Genomic DNA, 19,632 nt, shown 5'->3' with positions numbered 1-19,632 from the left:
CATACATAGTAAGTTATAAAGTACGAACATACATAGTAAGTTATAATGTATGCACATACATAGTAAGTTATAAAATATGTACATACATAGTAAGTTATAAAGTATAAACATACATAATAAGTTATAAAATATGTACATACATAGTAAGTTATAAAATATGAACATATATAGTAAGTTATAAAGTATGAATATACATAGTAAGTCATAACATATGTACATACATAGTAAGTTATAAAGTATGAACATACGTAGTAAGTTATAAAGTATGAACATACGTAGTAAGTTATAAAGTATGAACATACATAGTAAGTTATAAAATATGTACATACATAGTAAGTTATAAAATATGTACATACATAGTAAGTTATAAAGTATGAACATACATAGTAAGTTATAAAGTATGAACATACATAGTAAGTTATAAAGTATGAACATACATAATAAGTTATAAAGTATGAACATACATAGTAAGTTATAAAATATGTACATACATAGTAAATTATAAAATATTTTTGCTTTATTGTCTAGTAATATTGTGTGTAAATTTCCTTCTAAACCAATATTAACACACATATATAAATCATATGGCATACATCGGTTTTCATTAAGTTAAGCAACATTGAATCTGATCACTATCGGATGGGTGACCGTTCCAGAATACCAGGCGCTGTATACGGAAGAAATAACTGCAAAAAGAACCATTGTTAAAATCATTTCACCTGAGCACAATATACATTCTACTAGGGTTTGCTTGCAAATTAAATATTCCCTGGAAACTTCCTCCTTTAGTGGAAGCCGGTTCAATCCGTCCAGTGTATGTGCTGAACCAACATGTATAAATTAGTTGTTTAGATTACTGGTGAAATAATTAAGTAACGAAAAAAAAAAGATTTAAAGAAAATTAAGATTTTTGTTGTATAACTAGTGTCGACCAACGAAAGATTCTGTCAGATATGTATATGCAGTGTGATGGTGTATGGAAGTGAAACCTGATCAGTTTGGGTTGAGGACATGCGTTGCATGGAGATAATATGATATGAAAATGATACGATGCATTTGTAATGTGTAAAGACAGGCTTAGTTCTGATGACCTCAGTGGAAAATTAAACCTTAAGACCTGGCCAGAGAAAGGTTAGTTTACAAATTAATTTCTTAAAGCTGTCCAACACATGTCAGCATGTAAAACGGACGTTAAATAGGACACGCTCATGATATTAGCATTTGAATAACAAAATCGAATATTGCTCGTTGAATCATTATTCTTAGCAAAAGAAAAGCCTATTTCAGAATTATAGTCCAACAAAATAAAAGTTACAGCGGATTTCTTAAAGCCAGCAGCGAATGTTAAGATGATGATGATGACGATGATGACGATGATGATGATGATGACGATGATGACGATGATGATGATGATGATGATGATGATGATGATGATGATGTCTTTACTTACATGTAATCCGATTTGTTCGAGTACGTAACTCGAATACTGATTGACCATACATTTGGCTTGTTTGTTGAACGCATCTATTGTATCGTTTTTCCACCATTGTTTCAAATTCCCGTGCTTGTCATATTGTCTGCCTACAAAATACAAAAACAAAAAAAACATAAAATAAAAAAGACTTTAAAAAACCATAATTCTCCCCCCCCAAAAAAAAACATAAAATCCCAAAAATAAAAACAAATAAACAAACAAAACCCATAAAATCCAAAAAATTTACAAAAAAAAAAAAAAAAAAAAAAAAAAAAAGGACATTCAATTCAAAAGAACTGGTGGATATCAAAATTGAAAACAATTTAGCATAAAGTTTTGGGATTTATTTTATTTTATTTTTTTTTTTTACATGAAGATTTATCTCACAACGTTTCAACCAATGTAACTTCTGACTTTGTTTCTGTGCATCTTGTCGAATTTGGGAATTTTGGTTCTGCACAAAACCTTCGCCACTATAAACAAATCACGTGTGCCTTTCTGAACAACTTAGTTGTTGCGGCGCAACTCATGCGTCAAAATCGACTAGAGTATCAGACACGCACACACATGTATATATATAATATTATGCAAACATTGTCAGGAGTGTACGTGAATTGATCAATTTGGGGAAAAGAAATTCCATCCCCAACAACGAGGGAATGGAATTTCTTTTCCCCAAACGAACGCGCCAGGTTTATCATGTACAAAATTAATTCTTTGTTGGTAACATCGGATGGAAATCATATCTGACGAGTTGACGAGAAAGAAAATTTCTATGAAAACATAAAATCATAGAATTGTTATCCCATTAACGAAAGATGCAATGAAGAGATCCAGAATGAAATAAACAAGAGTTATATAAAAGAAAAAAAATATAAGTTTCAACAAAATTTTGTACTATATATGCTCTGCACCTATAAAATAGATACATTGGGCTTTACTCGAAATTAACGGTGATTCAGTTTTTATCATAATAGTCTGACCCCGTTAAATGAAAATGGTATACATTGAAATTAACAATATTTAAAAAATAAACGTTATATAGGAACTTTATTACATTATCAATAAGAGTTACAAAATGAAGAACAAGGGAGAAACCTCTTTAGGCCATGGTCTTCTGACGCAAAATGCTTCTCGTCAGAAGAGGAGAAAAATCTGGCATTATATAAAAGTAAAGGTAAAAAAGACAACATCAATTTTGAAAACATTCAGATTAGAAATGGAAACATTTTTTAGATTAGAATTGGAGCAAGCTTTTTGCTTATTGTCTTAGGCGCCCTCTCCGGGGGTTACTCAGGTATTTTTTTTTTGTTTTTTTTTGCAGGGCCAGAGTGCTACTTTTTTAAGGACACGGGCTAGATGCTTACCACCTTCTAACTTTGCGTCACATCCCCTCTACAGTGGGTGAGAGGTAAATACCTAGTGTAGATATTTACTCCTTATAGATAACAAGGCAAAGGTGGCACCCTTCCAACAAACTCCACCCCCATATATATATATTAGCAGAGAGACCCGACACTTCCCAGGATTGAATGAAGATCAATAAATAGTTCATACTTTCAATACTTTTATTTTCATTAAAATAGGTGAAATCGCCCATTTTTCAATTAAACTGATTGATTGCCTGTTCTAGTCAGAGACCCACCGCAATACACTGGGAGGAAACTTTACATGCCTCTTCGCAGTAACTAATTCACACTGCATTGTAGTCTATATTGCACTGTAGAGAATCTATTGTTTATTTTATAAAATTATTTTTTATGTATATATAAGGGTTTGGGTTAAAGTTTCAAATGCAAAATTCAACTATCATGGTCCAATTGTGCTCTAACCTTTATTTCACACATGTCCCTGTATTGATTTTATATGCCAAACCCTTCTGCTTGTGCAGGGATGAAACTTCTCAAATTCAGTTGTGATGTTAGGCTGTATAAGGGTGTTAACTTTGGTCAAAATTAGACTGTTCCTTCTTCAATTGGATTTTTTTCGATTATTGATTGTCATTAGGATACAAACCCTATCTAAGAACACTACCAACCACATGAAATACATTTTTGTGAAATTAAAAAAAAATCGACCCAGCCGTTTCGGAAACCATAGGAAACTCTCTCTCTCTCTCTCTCTCACACACACACACACACACACACTCACTCGCTCACTCATACACAGATAAAGTGCCTTTTATATTTAAGTAGAAATCTAGTTTTAATTTTTCTTATTTTGTGTTTGTGACTTTCTTGCTATCATACGCTTTATATATATATATATATATATATATATACACAATCTAATACATATATATATATATGCAATCTAATACATAAAGTAAAGTCAGTCAGATTCAGGACTTTTGTCATAGCTTCTGTCCCACAAAATCAATATTTCATGCTTGACTTTGAAATAAACTTTTCTTTTGTCCATCAATCAACCGTGTTTCAATCAGTTTGCGATACAACCCCTTCAGTTTCTCGGTCCAATGTATTGGACACTTTGTAAAATGTTTATAAATTGGAAATTCGACGCAATATACATACGAGAGTCACACTATTGTGTTGATTATACGGGTTTCAAACGCGTCATAACAAGAAAATCTGTTCGTTTTGAACGTAATCCAGCTTGCATTCAAAAGTATGTCTCCATAGAGACCCTGTGCCCTCTGACAACATTTGTCTGCTAGTCAATAAATTGGAATTGATGGAACTAATTTAAGCAGACAGTCTTTTGACATAATATCGAAGTGGATTCCTACAAAAGGCTTCAAGCACTCAACATAAATCATTATCTATCCAATTAGATTTCAAGTCTTACACACATCCGGAATTTCCTAGGAGGTGTGTTTACTGCTCTAATAACTTCTGTGAAGGAAACAAAATTTCGTAATTGAATACAGCTGACATTATCTGCATGTCTGTTACTTTTCTATATTTAACTAGCATAGTGACCCGACGCCGCTCGGGAGTGAATGATGACCAACGAATGTTTGACACTCATATATTATTGTCATCGAAATCAATGAAATCGCCAACTTTTCAATCAAATCGATTGATTGCCTGCTCTAGTTGGGGACCTATCGCGATGCACTGGGAGGAAGCTTCATATGCCTCTCGCAGTGACTTAGTCAACAATATATTGTAGTCTACATTGCACTGTAGAGAACCTACTGTTGATTTTATAAAATCATTTTGAAGTTTAAAATTCAAGTAAAGTATCATCTTTCAATTGTGCTTTAAACAGAAATACTTATTTTGAACGCGCTCCTGTCATTTCAAAGAACCTACTATCGATTTTATATGCCTGGTCTTACTGCTTGTGCGATGATAATAACTTGAATTTAAGTTTAAAATGAAAAAAATAAAATATCATAGTGCAATTATGTTTTAAATAGAAGCATTTATTTTGAACGTGCCCCTATCATATTAAAGAACCTACTGTTGATTTTATATGTCTGGTCTTTCGGATTGTGTCGCAATAAAATTTCTACAAGGCACTTGAGATGTTGGGCTGTTAATTTTGGTCAAAATTGTCTGTCTCTTCTTTCATCGGATTATTTCAATTATCGATACTTATTGAAGACATTCCGATACAAAACCTATCTAAGAACACTGCCAGGCACATAAAGTACCTCCATGTGAAATTTCATAAAAATCGGCCCAGCCTTTTTTGAGTCCATAGGGAACGATGTCACGCACAGACACACATACAAAGTTCCTTTTATGTAATAGTAGAAATATTTTTGTACGAATGAATAACCTTTTATCAAGGACTAAAGACCACTCGAGGATAAGGATTAAGACCACTCGAGGATAAGGATTGTCAATGGAACAATGAAAACATTCTAAGACGATCATAAAACACTGGGTGAAATAACAGGATTTAATTATTAAATAGTACTGCTCAACAGAATTATTTAACATTGAACTTGACAAAAGCTATGTTGTAGTCAATCGGGAAGCAGCTCCGTAGTATTGTGCTTCATGGAGAGAAGTTTCTTTAGAAAGAAACTTTGGTATTTATGCAGAATACGGACCGAGCTGTTGTAGTCAATCGGGAAGCAGCTCCATGGTACTGTGCTTCATGGAGGGAAGGTTCTTTGGAAAGAAACCTTGGTGCTTATGCAGAATACGGACCGAGCTATTAATAAAATAATTTTTAAAGTTAAATTCAATGTTTACCGTATCTTTTGTTCAGTAAATTGTTAGGTGAAAGTACAGAATATTCTTTTAAAAAGTTCTCCCCTCTTCTTGTAAAGAATGGGTTTCTAAATGAAAACATCCTTATTTCAGCATGGTTTTCCATTTAGTTTTAAGTGAATATATATATATATATATATATATATATATATATATATATATGAGAGAGAGAGAGAGAGAGAGAGAGAGAGAGAGAGAGAGAGAGAGCGAGTCAAATTCAGAAACGATGAACTCCCGCCAGTGTTTGTGGAAAAGGCCTGCGCCAAACTCCGGACCCGTATCGATGTTTGGATTGAGACTGAAGGCGGCTACATTGAATAGACGTAAACTCTACTACATAATCAAGTTACCTGAATTTGTTTTTTCAATAAAAATGTAAAAAAAAAAGCTGTAGTATTGTTTTCTTTTAGGCGACAATTTTATCATTCCACCATATAAATATATATATATATATATATATATATATATATATATATATATATATATATATATATATATATTTATATATTCAGGCAAATATTGTTAAATAGCACGGAGTGTTGTTCTTGCTTAATAAACTTTCTGTGTAGTTTTTCAATTTTTCTAATTGTCTTTCTTGTTTCTCGGTTGAATCTGTGTATATTTAAATTTCTTGAAGTATTGAAGCGTGTCGTGTGCAAGGTACTTGCAAAGGACTTGCAAAGAAGAAAGAAAGAAAGAAAAGAAAGAAAAAATGGACCAAGACAACTATGGAACTTTCTTACACAGATTCAACCGAGAAACAAGGAAGACAATTAGAAAAAATTGAAAAACTACAAAGAAAGCTCATTAAGCAAGAACACTCCCTGCTATTTAACAATATTCTCTGAATGAAAACTTTCCGCCTAAATACGCAATATATATATATATATATATATATATATATATATATATATATATGTATACAAGACAAACATATATATGATCATTATACAGCTACAATGTTTATCCTTTTCTGTTACATGTCCGTTGTCAAAAGGTATCTGTTGTCATAATTTTTATACCACTAGATATTACACGAGTTAGACACGCGTACATAATATATACACCCGCCCATGTCATACGCAACCCCTGACAATGCAACATTATTCCTTCTGGTGCCGTATACATACGTCATATAGAGCCACCCGCAATGTAACATACCTACCATGAGTATAATGGATGAAATCCAGAAAGACTAGCAACGAAGGAGGCTACAGAGAAATAGTTTTGTGCTCTTGTAACGTAGAACATACGTCTACACACATGTTAAAACGTAGACACCTGAGACTCAACACGTTGCAGACTCAGTCGCAAAGGAGATAAAGAAATAGGAAAGAACTTCAATTCTTGACTCAGGTTTTAAGAAAAGGGCTTTATTCCTCCTTCTCCTGCCACGCGTGACTTCTCGTTACGGCTGTGACGTGACTCACGTCTCTAATGTGATCCTCCTCTTTAACGTGCTCTCTCTTTTTTTATAGTCTTTTTCTTTTTCTTTACGACAACATCATTCTGTACACGGTTTGGATATAGTCACGATACGCGCATCCATGTTCTGTTATACTCTGTCAAGAGAGAAAACGCTGCTCTGAACGGCACCTTCCCAGATGTGGAAACAGTAGTCCATATTTGGACATATTTGACTCCAATACAGCTAGAGAATTGCGTCAAACATGAGATAATTTCTGGAGCAGTAGAATGATCCAGCCATTTTTTAAGTGATCTTAGCAACAGATTTGATATCAGTATTCCATTTCAGGTCTGGAGTAAATGTCAGTCTGAAAAGCTTATCAAAGCTGGGACTTGATTAAGGAAACAGCCATTCATTTAAATTGGGGCAAAGTGAATATCAAAGCATTGATGATGAAAGGAAAAAAGTTTGGTAGCTTTTTGGGTCATTGTACTATGAGACATTATTCAGACGTTTTTGCTTTGTAATCTACAAAAAGGTATATATATATATGATTCCGGTCTTTCTCTGCATTGTTTTTGCCTTTTAAAAAAATTCTCTCTCTCTCTCCCTCTCTCTCTCTCTCTCTCTCTCTCTCTCTCTCTCTCTCTCTCTATATATATATATATATATATATATATATATATATATATATATATACTAGTAAGGGGTGTCTGGTCTTACTGGCTCGTAAAATACACTTAAATATATTTTAATTCATGCAGATTTTGTATATAAACCTATTCAAACTGCAACCTCTCTCGTTATACCGTCAGAGGTCGAACTCAGATAGGTCGCCGAGTCCTAATAAGACTCAAAGTTCACAACTCGAGCAATTCTGGGTGAAATTTTGTCAGCGTCTAGTGTCCCACAGCACGCCTCAGCTGTACAAAAGAGTGAAGTAACCTTCACTTCGTTCGGCGGCGCTTCCGCTGTACAAAAGAGTGGATTAACCTTCACTTGATCGGTGAGTTCGGGCTTGTCACTGTAGAAAAAACTTTTTTTTCAAACATTCCAAAGAACAGAAAATCACAACACCCTGACATGCGATGAATGTATGCGCAGCAAATATATTTTGGGGACTTTGAAGATTTCAAAAGAAAGGAAAATATTTGGGTATAATAATCATAGTTATGCACAATAATTTATGCATTATTTGTCTCTTTCTTTCTTGGGGGATGTTGGCTTGCTAGCAACTTTTTTTTTGTAGCAGTTTCCCCTATTGCTATTAGGAAGAATGGGGAGGAAAAACGATGGAGTATGACTGTAATGTTTGCATGCAGTAATATTCACGTCCTTACATGCGAGTTGGGCTGTCGGCTTCATGTCAGTAAGCTCTTTCTTTCTTAAAAACTATCTTAGCAAGAGAAAACTTTTTCTTGGACACACAATCGCGATTTGGTTTTGACTGGGATTCAGCTAGAATATTCTGACATGCTGGGTATCTTTTGAGAAGGGCGTTTCAATTAGATGCCTCAAGCCTCTCACTCGTTTTTTTCATCAGCATTTTCTTCTCGTCTTGTTCTCTTCTTTTCTCTTTCTCTTCTGATCTCTTTTTCTGGTGATTTTCGACTGAGTTGCGCCCTTTATACTAATGTAAGTAGGGTGGTTTGGGCAAAATCCCCCTTATGAGAACCAATCAGAGAATTCCACCTCCTCTCCAGTCTTCAAACATTGGTCAATCCCAATCGAACAGATGCATTCACCTTCGCTGTGAGATTCCCCGATTCTCACGGAAACAGAATATGGTTCAACTCGGGGTTTATTCTTGACACCACCCTGTTAGTGTTACTGGTATTAACAATGATATTTCTATCTGCACCTGGATTTAATATTGCTACACAATCATGACACTGTTTCCGTTCATAGTTACAAAAACTGAAGATTAAGCTGATACCAGTTCTTTTCTTTTAAAACATCACACTAACCCTAACCCTAACCCTAACCTGGATTTAGGATTTGGCAAAGCCAAAAACATCTATAAATTTTCACCTATGGTACGCGAGAACTTCAACCGATCAACAGTGTATATAAAAACTAAGTAAAAATGGTTCAAAGTTATACCCCGTTGGATTGAGAATAGTCTCTTATGTTTCATCTCCAATCAAATAGGGTTGATTTGCTGTCAATTTTCACTTCAGCCTGGGGAATTCTTGGTCTATTTTACTACGATTAGATGATTACGTCACATTCCAAACCCCATCCATATTCGTATTTTCCTCAGAAAAATGCGATATAACAATTATTATAAAGCACATTTTCTATTGAATATTATATTTTATCTGATATTGTATTGATTTCAAAAATTAAAAACAAACAAAAACAAAAAAAAACAAAAAAAAAACACTTGGATACCATCAGCTAGAATCAAAAGCAAAACACTTAGTGCTCCAGCCACATCTCTGATCGAGAGAAAAGTAAGAAAAATTTAATATAAAATGAGTTGCAGAAAGAAGTAAAAATATGTCAACATGTTGAAATGAACAGCTTGCATTTCAATTTGTCGATATATGTCTGCCCGTGCTAGTCTATCCATCCAAACAAAGATTTTACTCATTATAATGATGCATGATTACTAGTTTCTGTTAATTTCACTGTCATGTGACCAGTAGTTTAAAAGTTCATCGGTTAAATATTTTAGTTTAAAAGTTCATCGGTTAAATATTTTAGTTTAAAAGTCCATCGGGTAAATATTTTAGTTTAAAAGTTCATCGGTTAAATATTTTAGTTTAAAAGTCCATCGGTTAAATATTTTAGTTTAAAAGTTCATCGGTTAAATATTTTAGTTTAAAAGTCCATCGGTTAAATATTTTAGTTTAAAAGTTCGTCGGTTAAATATTTTAGTTTAAAAGTCCATCGGTTAAATATTTTAGTTTAAAAGTTCGTCGGTTAAATATTTTAGTTTAAAAGTTCATTGGTTAAATATTTTAGTTTAAAAGTTCATCGGTTAAATATTTTAGTTTAAAAGTTCATTAGTTAAATATTTTAGTTTAAAAGTTCGTCGGTTAAATATTTTAGTTTAAAAGTTCATCGGTTAAATATTTTAGTTTAAAAGTCCATCGGTTAAATATTTTAGTTTAAAAGTTCGTCGGTTAAATATTTTAGTTTAAAATTTCATCAGTTAAATATTTTAGTTTAAAAGTCCATCGGTTAAATATTTTAGTTTAAAAGTTCATCGGTTAAATATTTTAGTTTAAAAGTCCATCAGTTAAATATTTTAGTTGAAAAGTCCATCGGTTAAATATTTTAGTTTAAAAGTTTGTCAGTTAAATATTTTAGTTTAAAAGTCCATCGGTTAAATATTTTAGTTTAAAAGTTCATCAGTTAAATATTTTAGTTTAAAAGTCCATCGGTTAAATATTTTAGTTTAAAAGTTCGTTGGTTAAATATTTTAGTTTAAAAGTTCATCGGTTAAATATTTTAGTTTAAAAGTCCATCGGTTAAATATTTTAGCTTAAAAGTTCGTCGGTTAAATATTTTAGTTTAAAATTTCATCGGTTAAATATTTTAGTTTAAAAGTTCATTAGTTAAATATTTTAGTTTAAAAGTTCGTCGGTTAAATATTTTAGTTTAAAAGTTCGTCGGTTAAATATTTTAGTTTAAAAGTTCGTCGGTTAAATATTTTAGTTTAAAAGTTCATCGGTTAAATATTTTAGTTTAAAAGTTCATCGATTAAATATTTTAGTTTAAAAGTTCATCGGTTAAATATTTTAGTTTAAAAGTTCATTGGTTAAATAATTTAGTTTAAAAGTTCATTAGTTAAATATTTTAGTTTAAAAGTTCATCGGTTAAATATTTTAGTTTAAAAGTCCATCGGTTAAATATTTTAGTTTAAAAGTTCATCGGTTAAATATTTTAGTTTAAAAGTTCATCGGATAAATATTTACACACATATACATCTACTGTTTTAGGCAGCATTTTTTCTCTCATGCATGTTATATTGAACAGCAGAGATAATTCCTGTTTGTTTCTCTTGCGATCCATTATTTTTCCATTTGGCGGGTCAATGTTCAAACGTTCTGATCAAATGTAAAAAGAGATTTGCCATAATCACGAACGTTTTCGACTTTCATGAGTCGTCTTCAGGCGAGTGATAAATTTTTAAAAAATGCGTTTTGTGAATTTATTGAAAAAGTCGATTAAAATCGTTTAAAATTGTTAAAAGCACTTAAGTGCGCCTTAAGATATGATTTACCAACAAATATTTCGTTTAATGTATAATCATTTAATTTACATAATCTCTCAAAAAAGCCGAGAATGATCCATAATAATCCGCAGAAATAGCTGAAAAAAGACGAAAAGGAAAAAATTTGTAGGGTGGTGTTAAGGGGTGTAAGGGTTATTAAAAATACTTTTATAAAATTAACAGTAGATTCTCTACAGTGCAATGTAAACTATAATATATTGTGGACTAAGTCAGTGCGAGAAAGCATGTAAAGCTTCCTCTTGCTACACCACAGTGGGTCCCCAACTAGAGTAGGCAATTAATTAATGTGATTGAAAAATGGACGATTTCACCGATTTTGATGGCAATAAAATATGGGAGGGTGAAACATTTGTTGATCCTCATTCGGTCCCAGACAACATCGGGTCTCCCTGCTAGTCATATATATATATATATATATATATAATTCTGACCGCTACTCCACAAGTACCCCTCCACCCCATTCATTAAATAGATAGCGACTCGAATACATCTCAGAATTCCATTGTTTAAAGCCCAGCCTGTCTTGCCACAAGGAAATCCTATCACAGTTCCTGGCGGTTTTTAAGCGAAGTAGTGTTATGTTTGTGCATGCAAACTAAAACTTAAAATTCTAATGTTATCTTAAATCAAACTTTGTTATTTTTCCAGTTATTCTTATTTTAATAACGTATTTATAAACAACCTTTTTAACCATAATTTTCCTCTTTTAAATATGATTACTAAATACTAATTTAATGTTAACACCCATGCTTACCTCTCTTTTTCCCCCTCATAACGAGAGGGGAACATATCTTTCAAATTTGCTTTAATTTTTAGTGAACGAATGAACTTTTATTAAGTAGAAACTTAATATCTTAATTACGAACTCAATTAATCCTAACTACCCACGTGAGGGTGCAAAAATACCTGGTTTAGAATCCAGGCGCTCACCTATCCCTCTCGCTGATGATGGATCAGTAGATCTTGTTAGGTTATCCATTTAGGAGAAGGAAAATTCTAATACTAAACCTGTGCTGCTGACCTCATACATCATAGCACCAAACAAACGATGCAGGGAGACCTCTTTAGTTCTGGTCGACAACCTTCCTAGAGCTGGTGAGTTAAACAAATTACCAGTTTGCAGACCTTAACTGCTTGAAGAGTAGATAAGCTCTACTTATCGCCCAGCTTTTATACTCCTTCTTTGTCTATTAGCAGAGGCACAGAGGTATAATCACAGGGACTCAGTATAGGCACCTAGTGCTTGGTCTTTATTCCTGACTAGAGCAATGAACGCTGTACCCTACTTCCAACTCATTCCTTTTCCTTAAAACTGGGCATCTTAGAGTTCCTGATTGTTAAGGAGATTTGACTAAGTCATTCTTCTCTGATAGGTTTGAGGGTAAAGGTTTGAGAGTTTGTCTGTCTGCTTTATTCCGACTAACAGTACAGAAGACAGTATTTACACTGGCTACTCTATCATCAGTTGTATAATATCAAGATAGCTGTAGTGCCATGTCGTGCATGGGAAACGAACCTGTACCTATCCTTGGTGGACTTTTCGAGGTCACACCTATAGGTGAAGAGTCAGCTGATGGTCTACTTGTGTGTGCATGTTTGATATGATACATATCCACCTTAACCAATACCTATCTTTCTAAAACTAAAATTATTAAATAATATGACAACCCAAACAAAAAGTATGATTAAACCAGACACCCACTCAAACAAAACCAATTCGCCTTCTCTCTTGAGTCTCACATTCACGAATATCCATGTACTTAAAACTAACTCAGTATAATTAAAACTAACTCAGTATAATTAAAACTAACTCAGTATAATTAAATAACTCGGCATGTTATTTCTTCTGCCCTTCTTCGCATCAACAATTTCTTGGTTAAGTTTGACACTGTTGTTCAAACTTCCAACTTCCAAACTTCTGTATATGTAACGCACCTTCTCTACCTTTGCTACAAAACTTCTGTGTGGGAACATCTGCTTCAATTGCTGCTTTGAACCATTCAGTAACCTCATTTTTATGCTGTTCCAAGAGAAAAGATACTAGTCCATGGGGCATCTTTGATGTGATTTCTGATGGCTTCCCAGTCAGCTTTTTTGAGGTACATTTTCATTTTGAGAATGGCTCTTCAACTTGCAGTCGAGAGTTTAGGGGGATTTCTACCAATATCATAATGTGATCAGCATTCTCGAGTGAGCTATGGGTATTGGTCACACAATCCTCGGCAACTGTTATCAGAAATAGGTCTAGAAGTGATGCTGACAATCTGGGCAACCAGTTGGGAAGCTGACAGTCTGTGTCAGGAAATGGAGTATAGAAAAAAGCTATGTGTAATACTACCAGTTGCATTTGTGTAACTAGAAAAATCAAGCCAATCACTGTGGTGGACATTAAAGTCACTAAATACATGTACTTAGGTGTTAGTATCTATGAAGCGTTCTATATCTATGCTATTAGACACATGGTTGATTAGGATACAGTCCTGGTTCAAGGGAGAACGGTAGAGAAAATATAAGTTACTGATGCTATGTTGTAAGGTTAGTCCAAAGTACATGAACGCCTGGTTTTCTGATTCCAGTTTAGATTCTCTAGTCAAATAATGGCCAATCAACAATTCCCCCATTATCCTACAACCATGAGGTTGTTTGCACGGCAACCAAGAAAGCTAACCTACTTGCCTGGCGGTTTGTATCCAACTCCACTTTAGACCCAAAAACCACTTCCTCCCAAATTTCCCTGTGCAGACAAATGCCACACTCGATGATCGGAAAATCACCCCTTCTCATGTTTGTGATATCATAATAAAACCTGGACATCTCAAAGATGTGTGGGCCTGATCTCAGCCCTGCTATATTATGGAGAAAAAATGTTCTGATGAGGTTGCTCCAGTTCTCTTCAAACTCTTCGATTGGAAAATTGCTTCTGTGGTACAGTTTTCAAGAATTCTGGCGAAAGAACTTACCCACTAAATTATCGCCCTATTAGCCTCCTGCCTCTTTTTTCAAAATCTTTGAATCCTTAATCAATCAAGCACTAATCTACCATCTCATAAATACTAAACTTCTTTCGAAGTAGCAGTAGAGATTTAAGTAAGATCACTCTGCTGCAGATATCCTAACTGTAATGTCTGAATGTATATACCATCCACTGGATAAGGTAGGGGAGGCTAGGGCTACTGCCCTAGATATATCTAAGGCATTTGACAGGATCTGGCAAGAATGTCTTCTTATAGAAAATTACATCGTATGGCATTACTGGACGAATACATAACATAATCAAATTCTTCTTAGATAAGAGAAAAATCCAGGTTGTTCTTGATGGTCGTACGTAAAAACAATATGATATAAATGTGGATGAGTAACAGGAGTTAATCCTTGCACTCTTATTATTCCTTATATTCAAAAAATGACTTCCCTGATAAATCAGTCTACAAGATGGGTTTATTTGCTGATGACACTATGCTCTATAACAGACATGATAAGGTACTTGGGACAAGATCAAAGTGTAGTATCTGTTCCGGCGGATACTGCAAGCAAAGACCATATGTGTGGGCAACCTCACATATAAGACCTTGGTCAATGTAGGGGCAACCCTTCATACCAATTATCACTATCCAACTCCCCTACTCCCCGAGGAGTTGGTCCCCATTTCCCCTTCACTCCTCACATTAAAAATCGGCCTTGTGCCTAATTTGCTTGGTGGGGGAGCAAATACATACCATCTGTTCCGGCGGATACTGCACTTAAGATAATTTGTACCAGTCAATGGAGGGGAAACCCTCTATACTGGGACAATTATTATTTTTGGTAACCAGAGTGACCCCTTTTAGGGGAGCTGGTTTTTACCTCACATTAAAAACGGCCTTGTGCCTAATTTGCTCAGTGGGGGAGCAAATAAATACCATCTGTTCCGGCAGATACTGCAAGCTATGACTAGCAAAGACCAGATGTGGGGGCAACCCTACATGCCTGACCTTTAACCAGCTCCCATTTCCCACCTCTCGGGAGCTGGCCCCCTTTTCCCCTTCCCCCTCCCTTCACTCCTCACATTAAAAATCGGCCTTGTGCCTAATTTGCTCGGTGGGGGAGCAAATAAATACCATCTGTTCCGGCAGATACTGCACTTAAGATAATTTGTACCAGTCAATGGAGGGGAAACCCTCTATACTGGGACAATTATTATTTTTGGTAACCAGAGTGCCCCCTTTTTGCCTACTTTTAGGGGAGTTGGTTTTTACCTCACATTAAAAACGGCCTTGTGCCTAATTTGCTCAGTGGGGGAGCAAATAAATACCATCTGTTCCGGCAGATACTGCAAGCTATGACTAGCTATGACTAGCAAAGACCAGATGTGGGGGCAACCCCACATGGCTGACCATTAACCAGCTCCCATTTCCCACCTCTCGGGAGCTGGTCCCCTTTTTCCCTTCCCCCTCCCTTCACTCCTCACATTAAAAATCGGCCTTGTGCCTAATTTGCTCGGTGGGGGAGCAAATAAACACCATCTGTTCCGGCAGATACTGCAAGCTATGACTAGCTATGACTAGCAAAGACCAGATGTGGGGGCAACCCCACATGCCTGACCTTTAACTAGCTCCCATTTCCCACCTCTCAGGAGCTGGTCCCCTATTTCCCTTCCCCCTCCCTTCACTCCTCACATTAAAAATCGGCCTTGTGCCTAATTTGCTCGGTGGGGGAGCAAATAAATACCATCTGTTCCGGCAGATACTGCAAGCAAAGATCATATGTGGGGGAACCCCCACATATAAGACCTTGGTCAATGTAGGGGTAACCCTTCATACTAATTGTCACTATCCAGCTCCCCTACTCCCCGGGGAGTTGGTCTCCATTTCCTCTTCACTCCTCACTTTAAAAATCGGCCTTGTGCCTAATTTGCTCAGTGGGGGAGCAAATAATTACCTCAAAGTGTAGTATCTGTTCTTCAGATGCTACACTTCAATTTCTTGTTCTCTGTTAGTGGAGGAGAAATCCTTCACGACTGGGACAATTTTTATTTTTTGTTCCTTTTCTCAACATTAAAAAACGACCCTGGTGTCTAACTCTGTCCCGTGAGGAGGCATTGTAAATAGAGACACGATAAGGTACTTCAAAGAGGAAAATGAATGGATACATATCTAAGACAATGGCTGAAACCTTAGAGGCATACCTCCAATCTGTAGTGAAGCGCATAAATGGATGGTAAAATTCAATGCTACCAAGACTAAGCTTTTTTTGCTTAACAATTACAAAATCCCTCTCAACCAGTGGAACAAATACATTGATGACAGTGCTAAACCTGCTGCGAAGAAGGTAGGCTCTCTCTACCGTGCTAGAAAATAAATAGTTCCCACATTATCAACCAAAGTCAACTTCTTGTTTCATCAACGAAATGTTGTAAACCTGTGCGTGTTTTACAAGTATTTTAATAGGATGTGCTCTAATGAACTGGAAGCACTACCTCCTCAATGTCAATGTCCACGACTAACCTGACAAGCAGCAAAGTCTCACCCCTTCACTGTAGAGATTTCTAGACGCCAGAAAGCCTTCTACTCTAATAGTTTCTTCCTTCAAATTGCTAGACTTTGGAATTCCCTCCTGGCTCCCTGATTCCCTAGTTGTAATGACATGTAGAAGTTCAAGTGTTATTCTACTCTAATAGTTTCTTCCCCAGAACTGCTAGACTTTGGAATTCCCTTTCAGGCTCCTGCTTCCCCAACGGTACCGACATGCAGAAGTTCAAGTGTAATGTGAACAGACATCTTGCTGCTCAACTCCCTACATAGTATCCCTATAACTTATGTCCCTGAAAGTACCTCTCTACATCAAAGTGACCCTATACATTGTTTGGGGTGAAAATTAAAAAAAAAAAAAAAAAAAATGTTAACAGGCATCTTGACGTTCGACTGCTTACGTAGTGTTCCTGCAAATTTGGTCTTAAATAGTAGCCTCTTACATTAAAGTGGCATTGTTCCTTGCTTAAGGTGAAAAAGAGAACAACAAATCACCGTTAGATGCAGTTTAATATCATGCTCAGGGCATATTATCTTTAGATGGTACTTCGGTAACACAACTGCATGCCAGACTGGACTTCTTTTTTTTTTTACATGGAGTTCACCACTTATCAAGGCTCGGAGGCCACTCAGGGATAAGGGTTATTGCGTGTATAGTAATCAATGAGATAATATTGTAGTAATCATTAGTATTAGGGCGGTTTGTCAGGAATTTGTTTATGTTTGACTTGAAGACATCCAAGTTGTAGTCAGGTGGGAAACAGGCAAACGGAAGAGTGTTCCACAGTCGTGCACTTCTGAGAAAGAAGCTCTGCTCATGGAATCTACGTTTGGATTTAAGCTCAGATAATGAGTGCGGAAATTTATTGACCGTAGTTTCAGTCAGACGGGTGTTTCTCGTGAAAGATTGGCGAGGGGGGATCAGAAATTGGAGCTCAGACGAGCACTTGCCATAGAAATAATGATAAAACAAAGACAGGCTCGCAACGTCACTTCTGTGGGAGAGAGGCTGCAGGGAAGAGAAAAGGGCATCCCTCACTAAGCTACAAAGTCTATTTTGTACTCTGTCAAGGCAGGATAGGCTATGCTTAGTAGCTCCTGCCCAGGTGTAGTTTATCTTCATATCCAAGGCCAGAAGACAAAAGATAACATTTCTAAATAATCAATCACTCATTGTTTCCGATTTGTTTAGAACCGAAAACAACCAGGTATATCTGTAAGTGGGAGTGGCACTTAAGTTGGAAACAATGAGAGTTTGCAAGTGGATAGTGTTTTTCCAAAAAGGCCACATACACTTTGTTCCTTGCCTAAAGGCCAAGATTTGCTTCCTTTGCAGGATGAAAATAAATATAAAAAAATATGGAAGACCAGAATGAAATTAAAAAAAGAGTGGAGATGATGAGATATCATGATTTAAAGAACTAATATTTATTCAAATTTGCTATCTCATAGCCACGTTTCAGTTTGCCAAAAAAAAGCCTTTGTAGTTTAATCCAGAATTTTATAAAAATTTCCTCGTTTTACAAATTGCAATTCTTTTTCATCCAATCAAATTCATTCAAATAAAAAAAATGCATAGAGCAAATTTTATTTTTTAATTTTTTGATAAATACAGTATTTTTTTCTTTTCATTTCAGCGATATAACTTTTCTTTTTCAGCTTTTTGTTCTTTTTTATTAAACTTTATTTTATAGTTTTTATTTTTAAGCGCATCCTTACATTTTTATAAGAAGTTTGGTCGGTTGGCCGGTTGATGCATTTCAGTTTGAAATTGAATTTCAATAACAATTTGTTCATTAATTGAATGGACGTATCTTTTTCCGTAAGAATATTTGTTTAGTTGTTGATCTGTCACCGATTAACTTAAAATAGATTTTTTTTTGCTTGATATGCATAACTTTGAAATAGTAGTTTTTTCTTTTGTGTGAAGTAGTATTTTCCTTAGTCTGTCATGCTTAAGCGTGAAATGTTATTTTCTTTGATCAGTTACAGTTGAGTTTGAAGTAGTATTCATCTTAGTTTATGAAATGGTATTTTTTTGGTCTATCATGCTTAAACTTGAAATAGTATTCGCTCTAGTCTGTGAAACAGTATTTTTTATGGTCTGTCAAGCTAAAGTTTGAAATAGCATTTCCTTAGGTATGTCACGCTTATGTTAGAAATAGAATTTTCATCACACAACATGAACAGATTTAATGAACGTATCATAATTTTTAAAAAATTTTAATTTCTTTGATTTGAAATTCTTTATTTTCTTTTGGCTTCTAATTTGGCTTCCATTGATTGTCGATTTTTTTTTTTTTTTTTAAGTGGGGTTTGCTTTTCATTAGCAACCAGCAATGCAATTTGGCTCCAAGACACGGACCTGATTGGGAGCCGGCCATTTCTTATGAACGAATGGAGGGAGAAGGTAAGTTGGGTGGAGGGGAGCTGTTTAAAAAAGAATCAGCATCCAATCAATAAATAGACTGACGTTATTTATTTTTACTTTTATTTTTTTTTTTTATTATTATTATTTAGCTGGGGTGTTGATTAGCTTTTCATCTCTTGTTTAAAATAGCTTTTTCACAAGAATCCAAACCAAATGAAATGTTGCACAGTTAAAGATCAACTTTGATTGATGTTTTTTTTCTTCATCAAAAGATTTACGCCTTCCTCTTCCTCGGCCCTGTTAGAAGATTTATTATCATAGTTTTAGAGGCAGATTTTTATATATTGAGCAATAACTTCAGTCCTTCAACACTACACTGGACAAGGTAGGGAAGGCTAGGACTACTTCCCTAGACATATCTAAAGCGTTTGACGGG

The 19,632-nt window shown here is 35.0% G+C and overlaps 1 protein-coding gene across 1 annotated transcript in view; it reads right to left on the bottom strand.

Annotated features, from left to right (window-relative positions):
• The window catches only part of LOC145261201 (neprilysin-1-like), a 268,434-nt gene that overhangs the window by 20,908 nt on the left and 227,894 nt on the right, over nucleotides 1-19,632 (bottom strand). Inside the window, exon 18 of the mRNA XM_080119541.1 lies at nucleotides 1,451-1,581. Within this exon, the coding sequence (XP_079975667.1) occupies nucleotides 1,451-1,581 (131 nt within the window). The remainder of the gene's footprint in view (nucleotides 1-1,450; nucleotides 1,582-19,632) is intronic.

The sequence above is a fragment of the Euprymna scolopes genome, chromosome 37 (genome assembly GCF_053919585.1).
Source record: "Euprymna scolopes isolate OS-2025 chromosome 37, ASM5391958v1, whole genome shotgun sequence".
Classification (NCBI taxonomy): domain Eukaryota; kingdom Metazoa; phylum Mollusca; class Cephalopoda; order Sepiida; family Sepiolidae; genus Euprymna; species Euprymna scolopes.
Note: the sequence above shows the minus strand (reverse complement) of the source record. Positions and strands in the feature narration are given on the sequence as shown.